Source organism: Bos indicus x Bos taurus, chromosome 5, assembly GCF_003369695.1.
Source record: "Bos indicus x Bos taurus breed Angus x Brahman F1 hybrid chromosome 5, Bos_hybrid_MaternalHap_v2.0, whole genome shotgun sequence".
NCBI classification, from domain to species: Eukaryota; Metazoa; Chordata; class Mammalia; order Artiodactyla; family Bovidae; genus Bos; species Bos indicus x Bos taurus.
The window spans coordinates 14,464,867-14,492,456 of record NC_040080.1 but is presented as its reverse complement, the minus strand read 5'-3'; the positions used below and the strand labels follow the sequence as shown (position 1 = coordinate 14,492,456).

Genomic DNA, 27,590 nt, shown 5'->3' with positions numbered 1-27,590 from the left:
ACCCAGAGATTGAACCTGGGCCTCCCACATTGCAGGCAGTTTCTTTACCATCTGAGCCACCAGCGAATAAGCTCTTGGGGACACGCTCATAAGTGGTGACAGCATCACGATTGTGAAGTTATTCAGAGGAATACTGCTTTGAGAACTGAGATTTTAAGTTCCTATTATTTTTCATGGGTCAGAGTTTTCCTGCTTCTACAGCCCATTACTATCTCCTTCCTCTGGATTTCAACACTTTTGTCTATAAGAGATCATTTTGTCACTTGGTCAACAGCGTTAGTGTTAATTATCATGTGTTAGTGCTAGTGCTAAGTCGATTCAGTCGTGTCTGACTTTCCGTTCTTATGAACCATAGCCCACCAGGCTCCTCTGTCCATTGGATTTTCCAGGCAAGAACACTGGAGTGGGTTGCCATTTATATGTGTCTGTTTGTATCTTGTCAATCTCCTGGGGACATGAAGGATGAACTGGTATTTTATTTTATGTTTTATATTTATCATGGGGACAAGGACAGCAGCTTGCATTTGAAATGTCTTGGTACGAATTTGCTGAAAGGAAAAACATCTAAAACAGCTTAGGTTAATTTATCTGAAATGTTCAGATCGCCGTGTGCCAGATACTGTGCCAAGCACAGAAGAATCACATATAATAAACCAGAATCCGTGTTTTTAAGAGTTCAGAACCTGGTGGGCAAGACAGACTGTAAACAGTGGCACTGCATTATTTTAAGCACAACAATCTTATACATAATGTTTCCTCTATGTATGAAAGTAGAAGTGTTAGTCACTCAGTCCTGTCCAACTCTTTCCGACCCCACCAGGCTGCTCTGTCCATGGAATTTCCCAGGCAAGAATACTAGAGTGGGTTGCCATTCCCTTCTCCAGGGGATCTTCTTGACCCAGGGATCAAACCCGTGTCTCCTGCATTAGCAGGCAGGGTGTTTACCACTGAGCCACCAGGGAAGTCATTATCTATCTAGACTGAACTTCAAAGCCCAGAAAGGAAATACATCTTTTGAGATTCATCTGTTTTAACTTCAGGATTTCTACTGCAGTAGATCCTTATGCCCGGGGACCACATTCAGGGCAGAGATTGTGGCAAGATACAACTTGCAGGGACTCCCTTTATAGTTCTGTAAACAGGAGATGGTGTATTTAACACACTTTTTCTGCCAAAGAGAACTCCTTAGCTTCTATGCAATTCTCCCTGATACTTTCCATGGTCCACAGATTCACAGATGCTTAAGAGCTGGAAGAATTTTTAGAAACTATTTCCTCCCCCTCATCCCACCGCTGTTGTGAATAACCTTCTCAAGAGGATTCCAAGTAACCACTCATCTCTGCTTGAATATTTCTGGAATAGAACTCACTGTTTTCCCAGGCAACCCATTTCACATCCAGCTGTTAACCTCCACATGGTTGGACTTCCATCAATGTCGACTGGAGAAAATGATCTTGAACAGCATCCTCCACTGACACCTGTTCTCCTCTGCAGATATCTGTTCCCTGCTGACAGCTGTTCTCCTCTGCTGACACCTGTTGTCCTCCGCTGACACCTGTTCTCTGCTGACAGCTGTTCCCCTCTGCTGACACCTGTTCTCCTCTGCTGACACCTGTTCTTCTCTGACACCTGTTCTCTGGATGACACCTTTTCTCCTCCGCTGACACATATTCTCTGCTGACACCTGTTCTCCTCTGCTGATACCTGTTCTCCTCCACTGACATCTGTTCTCTGCTGACACAGTTCCCCTCCACTGACACCTGTTCTCCTCTGCTGATACCTGTTCTCCACTGACACCTGTTCTCCTCTGCTGATACCTGTTCTCCTCTGCTGACACCTGTTCTCTGCTGACACCTGTTCTCCTCCACTGACATCTGTTCTCTGCTGACACCTGTTCTCCTCCGCTGACACCTGTTCTCCTCCGCTGACACCTCTTCTCTGTTGACACCTGTTCTCCTCTGCTGAAATGTATTCTCTGTTGACACCTGTTCTCCTCCACTGACATCTGTTCTCTGCTGACACCTGTTCTCCTCCGCTGACACCTGTTCTCCTCCACTGACACCTGTTCTCTGTTGACACCTGTTCTCCTCCGCTGAAATGTGTTCTCTGTTGACGCCTGTTCTCCTCCACTGACACCTGTTCTCTGCTGACACCTGTTCTCCTCCACTGACACCTGTTCTCTGCTGACACCTGTTCTCCTCCACTGACACCTGTTCTCCTCCACTGACACCTGTTCTCCTCCACTGATATCTGTTCTTCTCTGCTAATACCTGTTCTCCTCCGCTGATATCTGTTCTCCTCCACTGCCACCTGTTCTCTGCTGACACCTGTTCTCTGCTGACACCTGTTCTCCTCTGCTGACACCTGTCCTCTGCTGACACCTGTTCTCTGCTGACACCTGTTCTCCTCCACTGACACCTGTTCTCCTCTGCTGACACCTGTTCTCCTCCATGGACACCTGTTCTCTGCTGACACCTGTTCTCCGCTGATACCTGTTCTCTTCTGCTGGCACCTATTCTCTGCTGACACCTGTTCTCCTCCACTGATACTTGGTCTCCTCCACTGATACCTGTTCTCTTCCACTGACATCTGTTCCCTGCTGACACCTGTTCTCCTCCGCTGACATCTGTTCTCTGCTGACATCTGTTCTCTTCCATTGATACCTATTCCCTGCTGACACCTGTTCTCCCCTGCTGAAACCTGTTCTCCTCCACTGACATCTGTTCTCCTCCACTGACACTTGTTCTCCTCCACTGATACCTGTTCTCCTCTGCTGACACCTGTTCTCCTCCACTGATATCTGTTCTCCTCTGCTGACACCTCTTCTCTTCCACTGACATCTGTTCTCCTCCACTGCCACCTGTTCTCTGCTGACACCTGTTCTCCTCTGCTGACACCTATTCTTCTCTGCTGACATCTGTTCTCCTCTGCAGAGCTACAAAGAGCACACTCACCCCCTCTTCTACTCAAGAGCTCTTAAATATTCAAAACAGTGGCTTTTTGCTTTCCCAGCACCTGCTCATCTTCAGGCCTCTGTGCTTTTATATCAAATCCCTCCTCATTTGATAGAGTATCCAGGCAGGATGGAGAAAGCCTGGACTAACAATGACCTCCCTTAAAAAGCCTACAGCTTGCTGGAATTAATATTCTCTTCTAATCAACACTCTCTTAGGCAGCCAGAATTTTGCATCCCTTACCTGGTCACTGATTTTTTCATTTTTCTTTTTAATTGGGGGATAATCATTTTACAATACTGTGCTGGTTTCTGCCATGTATCAACATGGTCACTGATGTTCAATTAAAGCAGACAAAACCAGTATTGGTTTTTTCAGCTGTTACAACACATTCATGCTGGGTCTGTGGTCAGCACTGGTTCTCCACACGCTGAGAAGTGTGCGTTACAGTTCAGGTGCTGACAACAATAGCACTTGGAAAGTGGCTGGCATACCAGAATCCCTTCACATTTATCATCATTCTCTTTGATAAGGTCCAAACAGAGAAGGGAACTAACAGACTTAAGTCTCAGAACCAACTTGGCAGAGTCCATGTTTGGAGAATTCCTTAGAACGCCTAGATTTTATGTACCTACATGTAGACAATTAAATCCCTCAAGCAAGACCGGTGACTGAGGACACTTCCACTGTTCTTGTGTAGTCTGAACTTCCTGTTTAAATAGCCTCACACTTTCGCCAAGTCTCCATTTAAGCCTGAATAGTGAAACCTAAGTTAATAACACTGTTGATAATCAGTCATCCAAAACAGGTCAGAGGGGCCGTAGGTTACTTAAGCCCTGAATTGGCTGATGGAACATTTCCAATAGCACAAGGTAACTACAGACTTAAAAAAAAATCCCAAATTTTGCACTGGTCATCTCCTTCTAAGAAAAAACTTTGCTAAGCCTGGGAATCACCCCCGAGTGGCAGGTGTCCCCTAATAGGACAGTGTGGCTTGGAATGGACGGCAGGCATGTGGGCTGCTCAGAAGAGGTGGTTATCAGCCAGAGATCCCTGGACATGAGCTGTGGGGTCATGGACCCACTCTTTATGACCAAGTCAGATGAGATGTGCGGTGAAGACAAGAAAGGGAACAGCTCACACAGCTCAATATCAAATAAACAAAGCACCCAGTCAAAAATGAGTGGAAGACCTAAATAGACATTTTTTCCAAAATAAGAGATATAGATGGCCAAGAGACACATGAAAAAATGCTCAACACTGCTAATTATTAGAGAAATGCAAATCAAAACTAAAATGAGATATCACCTCACCCTGGTCAGAATGGCCATCATCAAAAATCTACAAACAATAAAGGCTGGAAAGGGTGTGAAGAAAAGGGAACCCTCCTACGCTCTTGGGGGGAATGTAAGTTGATGTAGCCACTATGGAGAACAGTGTGGAGGTTCCTTAAAAAAATAAGAACAGAACTACCATATGATCCAGCAATCCCACTCCTGGGCATTTGCCTATTGAAAACCATAATTCCAAGATAGATGCCCCAATGTTCGCTCACTGCAGTGCTATTTACAATAGCCAAGACATGGAACCAACCTAAATGTCCACCAACAGATGGACAGATAAAGAAGATGTGGCACATATAGAGGGTGGAATATTACTCGGCCATGAAAAGGAATGCCATCTGCAGAAACATGAGTGGACCTAGAGACTGTCACACAGTGAAGTAAGTCAGAAAGAGAAAAACAAGTATTGTATACTAACATATATGTGGAATTGAGAAAAATGGTACAGATGAACCTAACTGCAAAGCAGAAATAGAGATACAGATGTAGAGAACAAACATATGGATACCAAGGGAGAATAGAAGGGTGGGATGAACTGGAAGGTTGGGATTGACACGTATACACTATAGATACTGATAGATAACTAATGAGAACCTACTGTATAGCACAGGGACCTACTCAGTGCTCTGTAGTGACCTAAATTGGAAGGAAATCCAGGGAAGAGGGAATATATGTATACATGTAGTTGACTCACTTTGCTGCACAGCAGAAAGTAATACAACATTGTAAAGCAACTATACGCCAATGAAATTTTTTTAAAAAAGAAAAGAAAGGGAGAAGAAAGCTCTGGGCCCCAAGGTGTTGGGGTCAGGGCTGGAAGCATGTCCAGTAGGTCTTATGAGTTCTCTAAAACCCACCTCTCCCCATCCTGCACTCAGTCCAAGCCAGTGATGCAACATTATCTTAATGGAAAAGTATAACATATTGCTTAAGGCTGTGGGGGTACAGATTGATAAATCTACACACCTGGCCAAGGGGAGACGCTCCAGTCAGAAGAAAGCAGTTGATAATCAGGAGGCCTTGGGCAAGTCACTTAGCTTTTCTCAATAAGAAAATGGGAATAAAAATTCTACTCTCCTCACATCCAAAACTTTTAAGAGCAGTTAGTGAGACTTTCAAAGAGCATTATACAAAAGTTAGTAACTCTATAAGGAAGCAATTAAAATAGGGCACATTTAAGGTTTTTAGCTTAAGAAATACATGTCAGAGGTACACATGGCTAAATTTAAAATGGATAACCAACAAGGATCTACTGTATAGCACATGGAACTCTGCTCAATGTTATGTGGCAGCCTGGATGGGAGGGGAGTTGGGGGAGAATGGGTACATGTGTATGTATGGCTGGGTCCCTTCCCTGTTCACCTGGAACTACCATAGCATTGTTTGTTAACTGGCCATACCCAGGTCTCCCACACTGCAGGTGGATTCTTCACCAACTGAGCCACCAGGGAAGCCCAGGAATACTGGAGTGGGTAGCCTACCCCTTCTCCAGGGGATCTTCCCAACTCCAGGAATCGAACTGGGGTCTCTTGCATTGCAGGCGGATTCTTTACCAGTTGAACTACCAGGGAAGCCCCCAATATAAAATAAAAAGTAAGAAAAAAAGTGGGGGGAATACATGTCAGAGAAGGGTTATGTATAGGTACTGTATTCAGCAATGATGATCCATGCTTCTCAGAGACATGCCTATCATTTGAGTACTTTGTCATCAAGGTGATAATGGGGTCATACTTTGATATTATGATTTGAAAATAAAACGAGTCCTAAATACACTGATGTTGGGTTCTGAGGATGCAGCTGGGCTCGGAGCGAAATCTGAAATAGTACTTGCCTTTTCCCCGCATTCACACCTGCCTTTTTCTCCTCCGACCCGCAGCCCTTCTCTTTTCCCGCATCCTGTCACTCTCGCGCGCCCCAGCTTCCACCCTCATGGCCCCGACGTGTACCCCCGCCCCTTACTTGGTGCCGGTGTGGGTGGGAGGCGGGAGGAGCTGCATCGGGCCTGCGCAGACTGCGGGCGCTGCCGGCTGGGACCCGTAACCGCGGACGCTGGTGGAGGGCCACACCCTGCTCCCGTCGCTATAGAAACTGTTTCCGCCCTTTTTGTGACTCCTGAGCTGAAAGGCTGGGGCTCTGGGCCGGTCCCAAACCACCTTTCACCTCAGCCGGGAGAGACAGCTCTTTTCCTCCTGCTCCTGTTCTCTTGCCTCCGTTCTTTCAACTTTGGGACAAGAATTGAAGGACATTCTGAGGTTAGAGAGATTCGACTTGATGCAACAGGCTCATGAAGCGACCCCTCACTGTCTCCCCCTTCACAAAAGTGTGGGGTTATCAGAAAGTGAAAGTGAAGTCGCTCAGTCGTGTCCAGCTCTTTGCGACCCATGGATTATAGCCCACAGAATTTTCCAGGCAAGAGTACTGGAGTGGGTTGCCATTTCCTTCTCCAGGGTATCTTCCTGACCCAGGGATCAAACCTGGGTCTCCCGCATTGCAGGCAGAGGCTTTACCTCTGAGCCACCAGGGAAGCCCTGGGGTTATCAGAAGCACATAGTAAAGGTTCCGGGTAGGATTTATTCATCAGAGGAACATTCTTCTATGCGCTTACTCTGCACCAGCTTTTAAAAGCAGGAAAACTAAATAGCTGAATGACAGCAGTTACCTGGAGAAATACAAGGTGGTCCGTGGAAGAAACAGACATTCAAATAAAGCTTTTTGAAACAGCTGAGTTGGGTATGGGTCTTCTAGCACAAGAAGGCATTAGCAACGGAAAAAAGGCAAATAGAATAATCTGAAAACCCAGAGCCACAGGTGCCAGCACCCAGTGTGGTGTGGCAAGGGTCAAAGGTGCACATGGCTAGCAGGGGACAAGGCTGGAGGAGGGGACAAGGGGCCAGCCTGACTCTTAAGTAGCTTGTTAACTAAACAGGCTGAGGAGTGTGCGGATTTTAAGCAGAGGGGTGTTCTGCTCAGACTTTGTTTTAGGAAATCCCCTCTGGCTCTAATGGGTTGAAGGGAGGACAGAGTAGCTTGCTCATCAAGGCAGGGATGCCCCTTAGAAGTAGTAAGTGATGGGAGTGTCAGAGAAAGGGCGGCACCTGGACAGAGAGCAGGAAATGGACTAGAGCTTGCTGACTGTATGAGATGTGAAGGGCACAAGTGCCCCAGGTCCCTCAGCTAACTGATGATGATGCTGTTTCCTAATAGGAACTACAGAGGGAAGACACCTGGGTTGGGGGGATGTCACCGATTTAGTGATGACGTATGATCAAGGGGTCAGGCAACATAGCTGCGTCAAGAGCAAGTTCTGGGCTGAAGAGCCTGACTGGCAGGCAGCAGTCACCTAGGTGACCACGGAACTTGAAGTTAACTCATGTTTTGAAAGAAAAAAGGAGCAGGGGGAACGAATGGACTCACATGGAGTATGATAGGGTGGTGAGAGCAGTGGGTGTGGGTGACACCGAATGTTGCTGCCGCTGCTGCTGCTAAGTTGCTTCAGTCGTGTTCGACTCTGTGCGACCCCATAGATGGCAGCCCACCAGGCTCCCCCGTCCCTAGGATTCTCCAGGCAAGAACACTGGAGTGGGTTGCCATTTCCTCCTCCAATGCATGAAAGTGAAAAGTCAAAGTGAAATAGCTCAGTCGTGTCTGACTCCTAGCGACCCCATGGACTGCAGCCTACCAGGCTCCTCCGTCCATGGGATTTTCCAGGCTAGAGTACTGGAGTGGGGTGCCATTGCCTTCTCCAACACCGAACGTTAGCAAGCCGCAAAGCAGTGAAGAGTAGGCGGGGAGAAAAGTACCAGAGTGGTGTCCTATGGCCCAGGAGATAAAGCATGTCAAACAGGGCCCGATGAGCAGGGGCTGTGAGACAGTGAGAAAATGTACCCTGGGTTTGACACCAGAACGGCCATGAGTGTTTCCTGCAAAGCCAGTTTGGGCACACTTTAAGGTAATTTTCAATAGGTGGGCTAACACCACAGAGATAACAGGTTCATCACGCTGGCCCAGGTGATTAATCAATGACATCAGTACTAGCACAGTATAGCTCTTAATGTTCATTGTTAAACTGCAGAGTCCCTCCACCCCGTGTTCCTGGAAAGCATGCTTCCAGCCAGGGAGGGGGGAGTGGGTTGGGGATGCACCACAGTATAAACTATATACCAGACAAGAAAAAATATACAAAGCAGCAGTAGGCAAATGCTCACTTTAATCATAAGTCTGAATTACTTATTTTCACATTAACATATTTCATAAACCAAGAATTAAGTATTATATACATTTTTAATGGTTAAAATTCAGAGAATTTTTATTAAAAAGTGATCAGGAGCTGGCTGAAATTTTCACTGTAAATAGAAAACATCTATTACTACTTTTATTCACAGCGAACTCATATCTAAGCTTCCTGAAGAGCTATGCTAATACAATAGGGATGACAACTTGACAGCCACCTGTTAAACATGGGCTTCACGTACAGTGATGACTTTAAGAAACAGCTCTTCCTCTTTCTATTTACAACAAAACGGATAACTTTTTTTTTTCTGCAGAGCACTTATTTTATCATGAAATGCAGACAGTTAGAGACAGACGGATGCAATGGTATCAAGGGAAAGTGCATATCAAAGGTTTTGACAATGAAGGCTTCATGAAATGTCATGAAATTTTATTTGCTATAACCATCTATTAATACTTCTAGGTAGGAGACATACACTATAGTACATCAACTGTTTCAATGTGGAAAATAATTCTGAATTCTCATCATAAAAACATTTGGCTAAAATATGAAACATCATGGCAATAAAACTGACAGTGAGGTTGTCAGTGCAGAAACGTCCCTGGGAGAAGCGGGAATCTTCCTCTTGCGAGATAAACTCTGCACACGAAGTTCAGGGGCCATCAACTTGACAAAGGCAGGAAGCAGCATCCTGTTACTGGCAATGAGCAGCGTGTAACGTGGACCTCTTCCGTGTCATGCTGACAGCAAGGTGATCACAGTGACTGCTTACATACACTGAGGGAGGAGAATATGCTCTTCAGAAGGAAAGGACATTCCAAGAGAATCCACATAAAACTCTTGCTGAAGTCTTGGGCAGCTTTGCAGAGAACAGTCACAAAACAGGTAGAGGTAATTTATATGACGTTAAAGGATTCCTTTATATTACATTTCCCTCCTCAAATCTAAACCCGCTTATACGAGTGAGAGCTTCTTAATCAAACATCTTCCTGTGGCTACACGCAGCTACTGGTGGCATTTGGATGCAGAGGTTTAACCCGTGCTAAGCGGGACAGGCCGAGGCGGAGGCTCTGACTCGGAGACTTCACGGCCACTCCTGCCAGGGGGCTGCGGCTGCTGCTTCCAGACATGGCTGCAAGAAAGCACATCACCTGATGCTGAGCATGTCAGACATCTCTTCACAAAGATCAGTCTATGAAACAGGAGAGGCCAGCAGAAGTAAGCAAGCAAAGTTGCTCAGCCGTGTCGGACTCTTTACGACCCCATGGACTGTAGCCCACCAGGCTCCTCCCACGGGATTTTCCAGGCAAGAGTACTGGAGCGGATCGCCATTTCCTTCTCCTGCTATGTAGGTTCTACCAAGTTAGAGCAAAAGAGTGGGAAGTACTACAGAGCAGAAAGTATGTCGGATAGCAAACATCCCCAGAGGCCAGTGCAATGACACTGCAGCTTTAAATGTGAAAGCTAAATAGGAAAGTTGGGAGCAAACAACACTGATTGTGAAGGCATTTAAAAAAAGGTAATTAGAATTTCTAAAGTAGCAGCAAATCTAACACATTTTTAAAAATTCTGTAACTTTTACAAATACTCCTTAAAGAGTCTATTTTTCAAACAGTAAATAACTTTGACAAGTACCATTTTTCTTTATTTACACATTTCATTTAGGCTACCACACTAATGGAGCGATTATTTCCATCGAGTACTAAATTTCAGAATTTATCCACATATACGTTTGCAGTTGATATGGAGTATAACCATAACAAGTACAACTGTGTATAATTTTTTCATACAAAGGTTTTATAAACATTTCCATGATTCTAGCCATCTGATTTATCGTTCTTAATTGCATGTATGCGTCATATATTGACAAAATTCCTACAACAAACTTTTGGGTTGTTTCTAGTTTTTTACCACTTTTCTATAAATGGTTATAAAAAAAACTGACCACTTATTACTTTTTCTTCTTTTGAATTCTTTGTAAGAGTAAATTCCCAAAAGTAGGTCTGAAAAGAAAAGACAGGTTTATTTTTATGGTTCCTGTTAAGCTGTCCTATAAAAGGATTACAAATTTATAATAATTACACCTGCTACCCCACAACCCAGATGCCCTGGTTGAGTTTTATTATTTTCTAGCTTGAGAGGTATAAAATTGTATTTTATTGTTTAATGCTTCCTTAATTGCCACTGGGACTGCCGCTCTTTTCATATTTGTTTCTGGTGGTACTTCTTGGGGGCAGCAGTACGTTTATGTCCTTGGCTCATTTTCCCACTGGAGCCTCGCTGGTCTTCTCAAGTTTGTGACAGGAGACCAGCTGGCCACCTGAGAGTCAAATCCTGCTCTCATATATATTGATTGGTCGACTTTTAAGTTCACTTTTATGAACTAGGAGATTTCTCACTAAAATGTGGGTTTCTGGCTTCTCTTGAAAAGCTCAAGACATGGAAATGCATGGCCCATTGCCCTGCATGTGAACAGCAAGGGGAGCAGAGCAGCGTGGCCTCCTTACAGAGGGCACGACGCCCGCTCACTCAAGCCCGCTCCCTGGCCCCGGTCCCTTGCCGCCAGCACCTGACCTGCCCCACCTTCCACATGATGAGTCTGCAAGCACTCTGTGTTTTATGACGATGACTCTTTAGCCATCACTCCATTATTTCTTATCTTTTGGCTTATGCTGCCTTCAAACTTCTGTAACTCATTATATCAATTCTTTAAAATTTCTTCTGTTGAGGAATCACTAATTATTCTCAGAAGAAATAGACTAAGCGATACCCTTGAACTGAAACAGCATCATTATTTCAGTAAATAACCTTTCTCCTTTCCTTCTCCAAAAACTTTTTAAGTCCTCCCTAAAATCTTATAATTTTGAAACCAGAAGACTTTAAAGATTATACAGTGCCTGCCACTTCAGATGATGAAATGAGGCCACAGAGAAATGAAGCAACCATGGAGTCTCAGGCCTGCATCCATCTGTGACTAGTCGGTCATCCTTAGGGGAGTGATCACTGTGGACCAGCCAAAGGACATCATGGAGAAGAAGGATAGGAAACCCCAGGAGACTTGGACTGACTCGGTAAAGGAGAGCAGACATGTGAAGAAAACCATCCCAGGGGGAGGAAGCTGGACAGAAGTGCACACCCAGGGTGCTGACGGAACAAAGAAAGCATCTGTTCCACTGCAGAGGACTCCTGGGCGGGACGAGGGCAAGTGCAGAGGGACTGGCAGGAAGTCACCGCCAGTCTGGGTGTGACACGGGCAGAACCTGGACTAGGTTTTAGGAATGTCAAGAAGCATGAAGGATCATGAGACTGGGCTATGGAGCAAAAGAAAACAAAGAGAAGCCAAGCATGTAACCACTGAAGGTCGAGTCTGCTAAATGCTGGAATTCCCAAGGTTTCTGTCCCACTGGAGGGGTCAGCATGTCTTGACCAAAGAGATCTGTCAACAAACATTCATTCATATGTCAGGAATCTGAAATGCTGGTACTCTTTCACTATAATTCTACTACTAGGAATTTATCCCAGGAAATAGCCAGGGATGTGCCCAGATTTCTAAAGTAAGGGTGTCTGTGCTAATTGCAACCTTATTTATCACCATGAAGAAATAATAAACAACTTGGATGCTCAAATATAAGGGAATAACAAGTGATGAATAAATGCAGCAATTAAAAACCTTTAGCTTTGAGGAAGTAATAATATGTAATAATTACATATTATTATCCTCAAGTAATAATATGAGGAAGCACTCATTCGTAACATTTACAAGAAAAAAATACCTACCTGTGGCAATTTTCGAAGTCCCTGCCCTTGAGCAGTAAATAAACACCCTATACATACCTGGTGGGACCCACTTAGGTCTCTTGCTTTCTGCTGCAGGACTGCGTATCTGTGAAGGCGTCCTACTGGCCTCCTTTCTTGGTGAGGACCGAGATTCTGACTTGACGGCAGCTGGACTGCAGTCTACTGAAGTCACTTGTTTGAAAATATACATAAAACAGGGGTCACAGTGCAAGACTGAAGTCTAGCACGCATGTGTGAAGATTATACAGTTCCATCAGCTTATAAAAATTAAAGCAGAATCATAAATCCAGAAAACTTTCATTAATCAACATTTATAGAGGGCCTAGGAACAGCCATTCTTTCTGAGCACTTCTATGCTAGGAAGTATGGTAAGTGTATCCTTTAACACTACCTTTAACCCTGAGGGCAGCTCCAATACAGAAATGACTCTCCCCACTGTCAGGTAAGGAAACAGACAGATTTGACAATCAGCCTGTAGTCTGAGAGCTAGTAAGCATCTGAGCCAGAAGTGGAAACCACGTCTGAGTCCAGAGTCCACACTTGTAACTCACACAACAGTGTCCCATCACAATGCGTCATGAGATATTCAATGTATCAGGCTCCAGGGTCTCAGAGTATCCTATTCTGAGGGAATTTATGGTCCCCTCACTAGACTCTAGCAGAAACGGCAGAAAAGTAAAGAGATAATTACACTGCAGTGTGGAGAGAGGACAGAACCTAGAGGTGGGCCTGGGGGAACCTACAAGCCGTATGGATTGGCACGCTTAGAAGCATCTCACCAAGGGCGGTGTAAAAGCAGAGCACCTAAGCGGCTCCGTGGTGGCCCGGGTGAGAGGGGATCCGGAACGAATCAGGAATGAACAAAGCGGGACAGAGTGGGGAAAACAGAGTGGAGGGCTTTCAGTCATTAGCAAGGAGGGTGCTGGAGACACAGGAATAATCAGGGCTCGCAAACTCTCCCCATGGACACACCATCTGAGAAGGAACACAGAATGGGAGTGGGTTTGGGTTTGTTTTTGGTGGAGGGAGAAATGGAGGGAGAAGAAGTAGGAGACACTGTCTCTTTCAGATAACGCTTGCTTCAGGACGCCTCAGCAGCATCTTGAGTGCCTGATGTGAACACCTTCACCATGCACTCCTCTTCCCAGTACCATCCACACTCCCGAGGTCAGCACTGCCCCTCAGGCTTCTCTGCCATGATGGGGATTGTCCTGTATTTCGTGCTGTCCAACACATCAGGAGCCACAAGCCACAGTCAGGCGGGCGCTTGAAATGTGGCAGCAAAGCCAAGAAACTGACTTTCAAACTGTACCTAATTTTAATGATCTTAAATGTGACGGAACTACTTTGGCTGGTGGCTACTGTATTGGATGCCATAGCTCTTAAAATTTTCTCTACCAAGGGAAAAATTACGGGACTCTATCAGTACTTAGTTCTCATTTCTCAGTAGTACTCGGCACCAGTACTCAGCACTGATCTGTTCAAGGGGAGGTGAGACTAAGGCCATCCTTAGCAATGGGGTCTGAACGATAGTTTCAAATACTATAAATATATTAAACAACTAAGATATAAAAACTCTATCAGTAAGAAAAACAAATCAGGTTTAAGGAAGTTATATTTTACAATAATCTATTAATGTATTATGAACTCACAAACATCCCAACTTCTTGCACACAAGAAACTATTCCACATTCAGGTTGTCACTAGTTTCAGAAGTTGTCTTGTAAAACTGGTTTCCTCTAACTGAATATGTTCTGAAGAAACCAAAGGGCCCTAAACACAGACAGAAGGGTTCTCCCCTCCAAGACCGGTCATGTGCAAGAGCAGCAAATGAGATACGCCACCTCCCCGTTCAATTGCTTGGAGAAAATGTGTCTAATGGACAGATCCAGGCTCTGCATGGACAAAGCTGGGGGCTAGCTCCAGCCATCGCTTAGCCGTGAGAATCCAACATGTGGTTTGACCTCTGAGAGCCTCAGTTTTGTGGCTATGAAATGCAGGGGACAGGAGCTGCTCAGGGCCCCCTCGGCCTTCTGCCACCCCAGCCCAGCCTGCCATCTTCCCCAGGTTGTGACAAGAAAGGAACACCCCACAGGTTAGGGGGACTAAGGGCAGAGGTGGGGAGCACTTTAAGGAAAGCAGACCCGTCTCCGGCGTAAAGTGTCGTGTGAGGGACTGGCTTACCCCTAGCACCAGGCTTGGGTTTAGGCTTCTCTTTCTTTTCAGCTGGAGGTTTCGCCTTCACTTCTTTCCGTTTGGTTTCTTTAACTTTACTTTTTCTCACAGTGAAGCTTTCATCATCTTCACTCCCACTAAAATCAGAGTCATCCTCAGAGTCTTCACCTGAAACAGATCACACCTCTGCTCACCTCTGCTGGAAGACGCAGGGCTTCCGGGGCTCCAGCGTCACCTTCCACACACACATCCCTGTCCCCACTGTGTCGTGCCATCTCCAGGGGCCGAACAAGGCACAGTGCCTGGGTGTGCATCCGGGCCCCTCACTTACGTGTCCTTGACCTCAGACAGGCCCCTGACATCACTGTGCCTCAGTTTCCCATGTATAAGATGGGGAGGACCCTACTGCCTCCACCACAGGGCTCTTGTGCAGACTGAGTTAATGCAGGTAATGAACACGCTTCCTAGGTGATGCTCTGCTCTGCCTATGGTGTCACTCGAGTCTGAGAGCACAGAACATGTGGCCGCCCGGCTCCCGGTGGGGTCAGCGGATGCCTGGCTTGAATCCCCATCGTAAAGGTGCTCATTAGCCTCTCGCTGATGGCCTCTGCCTAAATCAACTATGTCATTATGATCTCAAACTGTGATGTCCTTATCTGTCATTCTTCCCACACTAACACAGTTTTAAAAACAGATGATCAACCCACGTATTCACATAACAGTTACCGGGTTATACAGAATTTACTATATAAGGCCAGCAGATTACATGAAGGCTGCTATTAATATAAATAGCACCTGGCAAAATCAAGTAATTATTTCTGGAGTCCCAAGAGGATCTGGATTTGGGAAGGGCAGGTGGTAGAGAAGCCTCTCTAGAATTTCAGAACACAGAGTCCAGGAGGCACAGCTTCCTGTAAACTCAACAGCTATGGTATTTCACGTATTCTCTTTTGGCTTGAGGGGACAGACTGTAGGACAGGCTAGGACTCTATGTACATAAACTGGAGGGGCAGCGACGGAACATCCGGAATCCCAAGCATTAGCATCTCCTCCTCGGGAATCTGAAAACCCAGACACTGGGTTATGGATTTCGGAGAGCTTTATATGTCCTTAGGAGAAGCCTTGATTCTCTCCTTTTCACTTTTCTTTCCCTAACGAAGGTCACAAAAGGCACTTTCTCTCATCTAGGGTGAGCCGATGCAGTGGGAAATTCTGAAATGTCACTTAACGAAGGGACCCTGCTCCAGATAATGCAGGCTGTCTGAGATGATTCCAGCAGCACATTCAAGTATAATAAACCATCAGCTCTGAGGGGATAGGAGAGGGAGCCATTCTCAGCTTAGAGCAGAAGAAAATAAACTGGCTATACTGCTCCTTGAAGTACACCAAGCAAGACAGGGAACACAGGTGTCCTTCCATGGTAGGTAAAGCAGGCTTGGATGGGGATCCGAAGGGGGTTCCAGACCCACAAGACAGTGTGGACTTGCGCACTCTTGGGGTGGGGGACTCAGGAGGAGTCAGAAGGCTGGGAGGAGGGAGACTGTGCCTGAAGCTTAGGCTGTGCAGCTACAGCACAGGTTGGACGGTGGTAACCACCTCCCCCCAACGAGCTGCCCCGAGAGGCCGGGAGTTCTTGGGGCTGGACCACACAGCGTTTGATGGGAAGCATAGCCACCCAGGGAGTTTGGGGGGAATTGCAACAATGCAGCAGAGAAAAACCAAACCAGCTCTCAAAGAACTGGAAAAGAGACAGTCTTTTTGGACTGCAAGTGAAGCAAGAAAACAAGAGATGCTTCTCGGAATCTATGAATTCTTAAGTACATAAAACCATCAACACTTGACACCTCAGATCTTGGTTTTCTGTCCATGTCCCCGCCCTAAAAGGTAAGCTCTCATGTCAAGAATACAGCGCCCAAAATAGAAACCCAAATATCTGCTGGATAAATGTGGACGAACAACCCCAATATACATACATCAAACATATATATGTACCACATCTTCTTTATCCCTTCATCTACTGACAGGCCCTTAGGTTGCTTCCGTGTCGTGGCTATTGTAAATAATGCTGCAGTGAACACAGCAGGCATGTAGCTTTTCTCGTCACTGTTCCTATTTTCTTCAGAGAAATACCTAGGAATGGAACTGCTGGATCGTAAGGCGGTTCCATTTTTACTTCCTCGAGAAATCTCTAGTGTCACTGAGCTCTTGTGTATGTACTTCCCTGTTCTGTGATCTATGCCTTTCCATCAGTCAGAAGTGCTATTTCACCCTTCAATGCGACTCATTTTTCAAGGCACAGCTTAAAGTTCACCTCCGGATAAAGCTTTTCCACCAAAGACACAGCTGAATTTAACTGTCCTGTGTTCCTCAAATTTGCACAGTCAATGCTCAGCAGTGTTCTGCGTACAGCAGGAGTCTCCGGGAACTTCTGACTGACTCTCCATAGGGTGGAGCTTGAGTGAGGACATAACCTACCAGTTGCAAAGTCTGGCTCAGAGTCGTTGGCTCCGTCGTCATAACCGTTTTCCAAGAGAATCTTCCTCTGCTGGACCACGGCTTGGGATGCAGCCTTCCTTCTCGGTGGAGTGTCCTGAGACTCATCCTCCTCAGTGATCTTATCCAGATCTTCAGGACATTAAAAAAAAAAAGACAGTTTTTGTCCCCAGTAACATCTAAAGAGGGGCTTTCCACGTGGCTCAGTGGTAAAGAACCCACGTGCCAATGCAGGAGACCTGGGTTTGATCCCTGGGTCAGGAAGATCCCCTGGAAAAGGGAATGGCTACCCACTCCGGTATTCTAGCCTGGAGAATCCAACGAACAGAGGAGTCTGGCGGGTTGCAGTCCATGGGGTTGCAAAGAGTCGGACACATCTGAGTGACTAAACAACATCTGACGAACTGCAAAGTAGACTTCCATCACACCTGCTTTTATTAAAAAATCTGCCCAGCTTCATCTTTCCTGTGCTTCTAGTAACAGACCACAGAGCCCAGTCTGGTCAATACAATACATCAGTCTCCTTGCAGCAGTCTGGGTTAAGCCTAAGTCTAAGACCCAAATTGACAGTCTTTCCCCAAGAGTGTTCAAGCTGAGCTGGGAAGATGCAGCCCCTTTCTTCAGGGTTCAACTCCTGTCAACTAGAAGTCAGGGGAAGCCGTGACCCTACCCAGGGAAGGAACCAGGTCTGCAGTGAAAGACTGAACACAGAAAGAGACGAAGGAGAAGAGGTGAAGAGAACCTTCACAAATGTGAAGACCTTGGTTCTAGTTTTAGTTCAAGAATTTAAGTAAGAGTTAGAAAAATGGTGATGGAAAAGTAAATATTAGTATAAAAAACTTACCTAAATAATCACCGGCTACACTGCAGTTGGAGACATGAGGAGACTTACTCGTTGCTCCTGTTTCCTTCTTGCCATGTTTGTCAAAGCCTGGGTATCAGGAAGAAGGAACACGCAGATGCACCCTAACCAACCAATGACTAGAACCAAGAGAAGTGCTAAGATCTGATAGCACTGAGACACAGACACGTGAAGCAAACTCAAAGCAGCGCACTGATTTGACTTGGCGAAGCTAGCCTAAGATTAGGACTTTTGGCTCGGAAATCACACAAACTTTAACGGGACCTAAGTTCAAATTCAGGCTCTTAAATCAGCTACATACCAAGGGGAGGCTGCTTATCCTTTACAAGATTTAATTTCCTCATCCATAATGTGGACACAGAAAGAGGGTGGGGATTAAACGAGGCTCCTGTGGGGAATGAGATGTTGGCTGAATGTGGAAATAGCTTATTGTGGTGCCCACACAAAGGAAACAGTTCATAAATGTTAACTATTATCCCTGTGTAGGCAGAGCCGTGCTTTTACTAACGTACAAACTCTTCAATCATTATTGTAACTTTAAAATGATCTAGAGTATTGCTCCCAATGCTATGGAATACATGACTCTCGGAGAAGGAAATCCTGTTACACACGTCACAATCTTTTATAGGAAAGAGATTTTCATTTTCCCAATTTTAGGTGTAAGACAATTCTCTTAAGTTTCTTTGATAAAGGCCCCTCTAATCAACACTCTCTCACTTATTGTCAAACAGCAGGCGCTTTGACTTAAACATCTTTACCCTTAAATAAGGGAATGTACTTAAAATAACCTCCAACAAAAAAGAAGTTAGGCCAAAGTAGTTTAATTCAGAAAGCATTTTAGCAATATGAATGTCTTTTCCAAGAATAATGATTTCTGCCTCTCCAGGATATCAATATTGCCATCTGCTTCCTAGTTACCAGAAAAATCAAAGAAAAGTCCACAGAAAAAGTCAGCAGTCATAAACCTATCAAGTCTACTGAGTTTGCTCAACAAATTAGTACTTTTATCTTTCTGAATAATAAAGATTACCAGCATTAGATGATGCTTAACTAATTGCAATTTGGAGGAAAGGAAGTGGGCCGTTAGGATGCAAAGGTCAATTTATTTGACCAAGAAATTACATTTTCACTGTGTACAAAGATGAACTTTGGATCCAGGGTCACATGGATCAAGGTCCATGTCCTCAAGTGGACCCTGAGTGTTAGGCAGAGATATTTGTGTGTGGACGAGTTTTATGATGGAATAAACAACTAATCCAACAGTACCCTCTGCAGACTGCTCCTTTTACAGTCCAAAGTATTAAAAGTACAGCCTTCCCCCTGTACAAGCTCATCCAAAGAAATGATTACAAAAGGGGTAAGAAGGTTTCGGGGCTTCCCTGGTGCTCAGAGGTTAAAGCGTCTGCCTCCAATGTGGGAGACCCGGGTTCCATCCCTGGGTTGGGAGGATCCCCTGGAGAAGGAAATGGCAACCCACTCCAGTACTCTTGCCTGGAGAATCCCATGGACGGAGGAGCCTGGTCAGACACGACTGAGCGACTTCACTTTCACTTTCAAGAAGGTTTCAAAGATAATTACAGAAGATAAAGTTAGGCTTGCCTTGAGACTGCTCCACATCAATGGTGACAGCTGGAACCTCCTTCACTGACAAAGCCAGTGCGACCTCTAGGTCTCTCTTGTAGAGTTTATCGTCCAAAGCCATCCTAAAACACACACAAATAATAATGAGCTTTTAAACTATCAGTCTCAACTAAATAGCAAACCTTGAGAGAGGTTAGCTGAGAGTTTCCAACCTCAGGAAGATGTTCTTAAACAATGATCATTATCATAATGGACTTTAACGTTCCACCTCCTGAAATGTAAGTGTCATGTTGGACCCAGCAGAACAGAACAGACACGGGCAGTGGGTGACGGTGTCCACGTCACTGTGACATCTCTTCCTCACCACCAGCTCTGTCCAGGTGGGAAGCACCCGCCCAAGTGAGAGCAGACGTGGCTCAAACATCACTTCTGTGACCTCACCCACACCTCCTTAGGCAGCTATTACAGCTCCTACGTTAAATTGAAATTACTCTCTCTCTCTCTCTCTATATATATATATGTATATATATATTTTTTTTTACATCTGCTCTGCCATGTAATCTGGATTCTGACAAGTATTTCAGTAAGTACTTACTCTGCGTGAGGCACTGCACTAGACAGGATACTAGACGTGCCCTCAGAGTCTGCGGTTAATGAGGAGGTAGGAAAGAAAGTCCTGGAATAATTATCCCATGTAAACAGATTATCATGGCTCCTGTTCAAGGTGGTCAAGAGTGCTCCGGTGTTTAAGAAGGGAATGCAAAAAGACAGACAGAAAAGGTTACGTAAAGGAGGAGATGTTGAGATGCACCTTGAAGGATTTAGTACTTTTTAAAAATAACAAGTTTTATTGAGATATAAGTCATGCAGTGTCCAATGCAGCCTTCAAAGCCTACAATTCAGCAGTTTTTAGTATATTCAGAGAGCGGTGAAGCTACCACCACTATTAATTTCAGATCATTTTCATCATCCCAGAAAGAAACCCCTTACCCACTAGCAGTCAGCCCCCATTCTCCCGCCCCAACACCTGGCAAGCACTAATCTACGTGCTGTTTCCATGCACTTGTCTGTTTCGGGCCTTCCGTGTTAATATTAATGGAATCACGTAACATGTGGCCTTTTGTGCTTGGCTTCTTTGGCTCACCATGATGTCCTCAAGGTTCATCCATGCTGTGGCAGGTACCAGGACTTCATTTATTTTCATTGCTGAATAAGGTTCCACTGTGTGGGTATACTGCATTTTATTTATCCAATCACTAATCAACAGGCATTTGGATTACTTACATTTTATTTCTGGCTATTATGATTAATGCTCCTGTTAATACCCGTGTACAGGTTTGTGTGTGGGCAGAGCTTTATTTCTCTCGGGCATATACCTAGCTGGGTCATATAATAAACCCTACATTTTGGGGCACTGCTACTCTGTCTTCCAATGAGGGTGCACCATTTTATATTCCCTGCAGCAATGCATGAGGGTTTCCATTTCTGCACATCTTCCTTAACATCTGCTACCATCTGTCTTTCTGCTTCCAGCCATTCCTGTGGGTGTGCATATGATCTCACTGGGGTTTTCATTTGTATTTCCCTGATGGCTATGGATGGTGAGCATCTTTTCATGTACTTATTGGCCATTTGTATATATTCCTTAAAGAAATGTCTATTCAAGTCCTTGGCCCATTTCTAAATTGGGTCATGATCCTTTTTAGTGTTGAGTTGTAAGAGTTCTCTAAATATTCTAGATGCAAGTCCCTAATGGATCACATGATTTGCAAATCTTTTTTCCCATCCATTGGTCGTTTTTTAAACTATATTTTAAAGATAGTACAAGAAGCTCAAAAACAAAGAGTCAAAAGTGAAGAGAATGATGTGGGGGTAAGTTTCTCTGTTAAGGAAGTTTCCTCACGCTACTGGAGCAGTGAAGCATCACACATGCCATGTTCCACTTGTCAGAATCCCTCCTCGGCCACCTCCTCCCCACACTGCAAGTCTGGGGCCTCTCAGACTCCTCCCCTCCATCTCCCCCATTGCCTCCAAGTACTAACTAGTGGAACTCCAGGGTTAGTTTGAAACTACGGGTCCTTCTCACTGCTGGACAAAACTCAGTAAGATAAAGTGAAAATATTTTTTATCTGTAGAGAAATACACGGTTTCACTTTTTTTTTCCTTCTGGTTTTCCTGAGCTATCTACAATGGACATCCAGCACTGTGTAAGTTTCAGGTGTGTGACACAATGATGTGGCTCATATACATCATGAAATGATGACAAGTTTAGGGAACATCCATCATCTCATTGAGAAATCTGCCTTTGAATTTTATAATCCTTACAGACATAACTTTAAACAAGGTAGTCTTGTAAGACCTGAGGACTTCAGAGCCAGGTGCCAGGTCTCCTTGTAAGGGCAAGATAAACCTTGTAAACTTGGAGATTATGACTTAAATGCTTATTTCCTTATGCATTCATGAACTTAAAGCAGTTCAGAAAGCCAGAGGGGATTAGTGGTACATTCCTGTTCTCCTACATGAATTAAATAAGACCTATGATTCTGCTCAAGTTCTAATTTAGACCAAGAGTTTGAATTTATCTCTTTTAGATTAACACATTTAACGTCATATATTCACTGCATGTCTTACCTCTCACCTTTTTTTAGGGGTTTTCTCTTGTAGTGAGATGTCTTTTTCCTGGAGATTCTTCAGCTTAGGTTCTGGTTTTTCTAGTTTCAACTCCTTTTGTGTTGTTCTGGATTTCTTATTTAACGGTGCGGTTGCAGGAACAAAATCATCTATTTATGCGTGAATTAAAAATAACAGAATATATGAAATTGCATGGAGGAGCCTGGTAGGCTGCAGTCCATGGGGTCGTACAGAGTTGGACATGACTGAAGCAACTTAGCAGCAGCAGCAGCAAGGAAGAAATAAGGTAAACTTACTTTCTTGGTAGTTGAGAATCATTACTATGTGTGTTCAAGTTTTAAAGATAAGCACTGTTTGCTTTCCATAATCTAAAAAAGACAGTTGGTATACTGTCTTTATTCTCACTCGAGCTTTTCAACTTTGTTTTAGTGACTTAAAAAAAAAAAAAACATCCATCTGTCACAAACTAACTCCCTGAAAAACTATAAGGGCCACTAAGCTAGCGTATATAAGTGGCAAAGAAAAAAACAATTAATTAAAAACCTCCAAAACCATTAGAAAAATCAATAAAATTCCATGTATAATTTTATCATATTGACAAGTGGAAGAAAATTATTTTTATGGAAATTTCATAACACAGCCAAATACTTTCTTTCAAAGCCCCATTCAGTACAGTTCAGTCGCTCAGTCGTGTCTGACTCTGCAACCCCATGGACTGCAGCACACCAGGCTTCCCTGTGCATCACCAACTTCCAGAGCTTGCTCAAACTCATGTCCATTGAGTTGGCGATGCCATCCAGCCATCTCATCCCCATTACCTTTCCTAAAACAACAACCAAGCTAAGTAAAGTAAGAAGCATCGGAACCTAGAGGAAGAGAAAGTAGCTCCTACTTAGGACTTTACAGTAGCGGTCTTTACAGTGGTATCATCACCTTAAGAGCCCTCCTACGATCCCACCACAGTAACTTGATTTTTGGCAAAGGGATGCTGTTTTCCAGGCCATTCTGTCTTCATTGTTTTTCGTCTTACCATCCTCAGAACTGAGGTGATTCTTCTGTTGACACTCAACATAAAACTGCTGCTCTAACTTTCAAACGCACACATGACACGTATGTATACCTTCGAGGTACACACAGTCTGAATCATGGACTTTCCCATTATTAACAAGTGTTTTATGCTTCTCCACATAGAAATACAATAATCTGTGACTTGTCCCCCACCTCCACACCACAGTTTCCAGAATACAGCCAGCAGTTTATACCTATTTTGCGACAGACTGATGACAAGAGTAAAAAGCTACCAAGTCATGTTCTATACTCTTCGGTCCCAAGTCTTAGACGCACATTAAGACTGGGCTCCAAGCAAAAACAGATTCCTTCAAATCAAGGGATTACTAAACATTTGACTCCCAGAAAACTCCAGAGGTCTAAGAAAGAAACAAAAAACTTACTTTGAAGTACAATGTAACCTAACACCATGTTTCTCAAAGTTTTTGACCAAAGTTCTCTTAATAACAAAGACAAGTACATATGTAACACAGTAGGATAAAGCTTAAGACTGAGATTCCTTCAGGGGCTTGCTTTACTCTATCATTAATGGGGATTTTACAATATATTCTGTAACACATCTGCATCTCTGAAAGATAGGGGGAACCTGGATCTAGAGTAGTTTAGACCTGAAAAATTATTTCTCCTGGCCCTGTGTGGTTATGATTTATGCCAATATTAATTCTTGTCAGTGTAGTGATCAGCATAATTATTCTAAATGCTAAAAAAATTATTTCTCCAGACCTTCCTCATATGCAATTGGTACAACCATATTTTAGCCATACACACACACACACACATGCCCCCATACATAATATATCCTATAAACTAAGGATATAAATTATCAAACCTTTAATGAAGAAATAGATGCTCTACTTACCATCACTATCAGAGTCCTCAAACTGGGAGTAATTGACTGGCTTCTTATGCCTGTGACCAAGACAGAAATTTTATTTATAGAAATGTCAACTTCTCACCTCCATTCTCTAAGGCCATTAATACTCTTGAATAAATAAAAATGTTTGGATTCCCTTAAGCACATGTAAATTAAAAACATGATTTGCATTTTACAGCAAAGATAGAAGATTGTTTTACTTGATAAGGAAAAAAGTTAATTCAGAGAACAAAGTAGGAATAATCAATATAATTAACACAAAGTTTATACACTGTTTAATTACCATTGGGCATTTAGAATTTCCTATTGTATGTATTTGTTTTATATGTGAATTCTGATGTATTAAATTATAAACTTCTTGATACTGAAAGCCATTTTCTTTTATCTCTTCCAATATTAATTCATGCTCACTGTGCTGCTGCTGCTAAGGCGCTTCAGTCGTGTCCAATTCTGGGCGACCCCATAGACGGCAGCCCACCAGGCTCCTCTGTCCCTGGGATTCTCCAGGCAAGAATGCTGGAGTGGGTTGCCATTTCCTTCTCCAATGCATGCATGCATGCTAAGTCGCTTCAATCATGTCCAACTCTGTGCGACCCTATGGACAGCAGCCCACCAGGCTCCGCCCTCCACAGGATTCTCCAGGCAAGAATATTGGAGTGGGTTGCCATTTCCTTCTCCATGGCTCACTATGCAATAGGCATTTAAAACATGGTGAGTCTGAGAAACAGCCTCAGAGACATGGAAAACAAACAGGGTTACCAAAAGGGAAAAGGGGTAGGAGGGATAAATTAGGAGTTTGGGATTAGCACATACAAACTATTATATACAAAATAGATAAAAAGTTTATATAACACAGGGAACTATATTCAATATCTTGTAATAAACCATAATGGAAAAGAATACACGTGTATGTGTATATATACATATAAAACTGAATCAGTTTGCTGTACACCAGAGACACAAGATAATAGAGAACTACACTTCAATAAAAAGTTTTTAATTAAAATTAAAGTAAGGCTTTCCTTCCTCTCACTCTCTCACACTCCCATGTTTATTTTCAGCCCCTTAGAATGCAACCTCCAGCATCTTAAATATATGTATATATACCTAGTAAATACACACTTCCAGGGCAGAAGTAAGTATATTCGAAACTCTATTAAATGAATGGCTGACCCTAGGTCTCCCATGGTGCTCGACTGAGGTAAAGTAGAGGAAGAATTTCCAACAGCACTTGGTGGAAAACACAGAGGATATGGCGCCAGCTGGCTTAGATTTGCTTGTTACCTAGTAACTTACTAGCCATATGACTCAGGCAAACTGACTTTCAGGCCCAGAGGTTTAAACTGATAAAATGAAGAGACCTAAACTTTCTATCTCAAATATAGTGACGAACAAGTGAATTAACACCTAAGTAGCAGTTCAGTTCAGTTCAGTCGCTCAGTCGTGTCCGACTCTTTGTGACCCCATAAACCGCACAGCACGCCAGGCCTCCCTGTCCATCACCAACTCCCAGAGTTCACTCAGACTCACTTCCATGGACTCAGTGACGCCATCCAGCCATCTCATTCTCTGTCGTCCCCTTCTCCTCCTGCCCCTAATCCCTCCCAACATCAGAGTCTTTTCCAATGAGTCAACTCTTCGCATGAGGTGGCCAAAGGACTGGAGTTTCAGCTTTAGCATCATTCCTTCCAAAGAAATCCCAGGGCTGATCTCCTTCAGAATGGATTGGTTGGATCTCCTTGCAGTCCAAGGGACTCTCAAGAGTCTTCTCCAACACCACAGTTCAAAAGCATCAATTCTTTGGCGCTCAGCTTTCTTCACAGCCCAACTCTCAAATTCATACATGACTACTGGAAAAACCATAGCAATGCAAAGGGTAATCGGGTCTTAGTTGAACGGGGTGGGTAAAATAAACGCCAGGAAATGTCAAGGACGCCCAGAGAAGGAAACGGCTAGGTTGACAGGACCCTTCCGAGGAGCGGGAGCTCTCGCTGGAGGCTGGAGTGTTTCCCTGTCCGTCCCACTATCGCCACCTGATCCTCGGGCCCTTCTTTTCATCCCGTGCAGGTAACGCAGCCTACAGCGTCTTCCTGACCTTCCTCCCTTCCCTCGCGGGATGCCATGAGCTACTCACCTCGCAGGCCGCACCATGGTCCCCTCCGAGGCTGGAAACCTGCAGCTCTCAGGCTCTAGCAGGCAGCCGCCGCGGCAACTTCAATTCCCGCCCAAAACCAAATCCAGAGCGTTCCGCCTATCCCGCGGATCGCCAATCCTGGCCTGCCATTCCAACTGCCGCGCATGCGTTCTGCGATGCGCAGTTAGTTCACGCCTTCCCCAAGCACCGCCCTTCCGCATCCGGTCCGCCCGAACTGAGATTGTGTTTCGCCGCTTCACTTTCGTCATGAGAGTTTACTCTGCGCCGTCTCCAAAATGCACAATAATAGTATAAATACATCTTCCGACAGTTTTTAAATGATTAAAAATAGGTAGGATGGAACAAGGGAACATTTAGACCGAGGAATTTTTCACGAGGTGCCAGGAAAAAGGAAAATAATTGGAAGAATCAGCCGTAGCGGATCTTCCGGCTGTAAAAACAAGGCAGCAGTCAGCTGATGGGCCCAGCGCCAAGGCCGATGGTCAGGACCCGTACTGCCGACAGCTGGGAACTCGGAACAAGAGGAGGTGAGCTCGCGACCGGAGCGAGGAAGCTTCCTCGGGCTGGAACCCTCGAGTCGGGGGGCTGTTCCCTCACTCGGCTGAGACTTCTCGGCCCGACAGTCTGCCCTCCCTTCCCTGACTCACTCAAGCCTCCGAACCTCCTCCATTCTGTTGGCTGAATGAGTTCGGTCCAGCTCCCCTCTTCCAATCCCATTGTTGTATGGAAATCTTCCTTGATTTCAGCACTGGGGAGGGTCCAGGTGCCTCAGTGGTAAAAGAATCCGCCTGCCAACGCAGGAGACCCCGGATTGATCCCTGTGGGGGGAGGATCTCCTGGAGGAGGAAACGGCAACCCACGTCAGTATTCTTGCCTGGAGAATCCCATGGACAGAGGAGCCGGCCGGTTACCGTCCCTGGGGTTGCAAAGAGTGGAGCACGACTGAGCACACCCATGCACGCAGACAGTAATAACAAACCAGAGAGAGATAACCAAAGTATCAATTTTTTGAGACACAATTCTAAAGAGTGAATCAACTGAAACCAGAGCTAGTGCTTTTTGTTTGCCTAGAATATTGGCTCTAAACAAAATGAGACCATGCGCCCACATTTAATTAATTTTCAGTTCCCTGCAAAATGTTCCTTTACTGCCTCTGTCTGCCTCATGTGTACTTAGCAGCCTTTGGTTTTTTTAAAAAACTGATATGTTCTTATATAAAAGCTTCTTTCTTTCATTATTATTTTTACCAGCTTCCATTTACTGGTCATGTTATGTTTACCAGATGCTTCGTATTTATTATTTGATTAAACATGAAGACAGTCCGACAAGTGAAAAGGCTTCCTGGGGCATATCTAATCTGAGACAAGCCAAGGAAAGAAGAGCAGTAAGCGTGCTCTACCAAAGGAAAAACATTCAGAAAGATTG

General features: G+C 44.5%; 3 protein-coding genes across 7 annotated transcripts in view; 1 reads left to right on the top strand and 2 right to left on the bottom strand.

The window, feature by feature from the left end:
* DYRK4 (dual specificity tyrosine phosphorylation regulated kinase 4) overlaps positions 1-6,670 on the bottom strand; it is a 52,822-nt gene extending 46,152 nt beyond the window's left edge. The window contains exon 1 of the mRNA XM_027541073.1: positions 6,257-6,670. Coding sequence (XP_027396874.1) covers positions 6,257-6,294 — 38 coding nt within the window. The 5' untranslated portion in view covers positions 6,295-6,670. The remainder of the gene's footprint in view (positions 1-6,256) is intronic.
* Positions 6,671-8,486: 1,816 nt separating this feature from the next.
* On the bottom strand, positions 8,487-26,359 carry RAD51AP1 (RAD51 associated protein 1). 4 transcript variants are annotated; one of them, XM_027541069.1, is made up of 11 exons: positions 26,145-26,282; positions 23,996-24,045; positions 22,076-22,217; positions 20,033-20,113; positions 19,456-19,559; positions 17,839-17,925; positions 16,977-17,126; positions 14,511-14,669; positions 12,363-12,497; positions 10,474-10,531; positions 9,459-9,660 (listed from the first exon to the last, which is right to left on the bottom strand). In XM_027541069.1, the coding sequence occupies exons 1-11, from the start codon at positions 26,159-26,161 to the stop codon at positions 9,561-9,563; spliced, it is 1,083 nt and encodes a 360-aa protein (XP_027396870.1). In that variant the 5' UTR covers positions 26,162-26,282; the 3' UTR covers positions 9,459-9,560. The 4 variants fall into 4 exon arrangements, with proteins under 4 accessions (XP_027396871.1, XP_027396873.1, XP_027396870.1 ...); XM_027541070.1 differs by lacking the exon at positions 10,474-10,531 and having other exon boundaries at positions 8,487-9,660; XM_027541071.1 differs by lacking the exon at positions 20,033-20,113 and having other exon boundaries at positions 26,145-26,359.
* C5H12orf4 (chromosome 5 C12orf4 homolog) overlaps positions 26,349-27,590 on the top strand; it is a 40,169-nt gene continuing 38,927 nt past the window's right edge. The window contains exon 1 of one of the 2 annotated variants that reach the window (XM_027541064.1): positions 26,349-26,692. The gene's annotated coding sequence lies outside the window, so the exon portion shown is untranslated. The remainder of the gene's footprint in view (positions 26,693-27,590) is intronic. The other variant, XM_027541066.1, reaches the window with a different exon arrangement.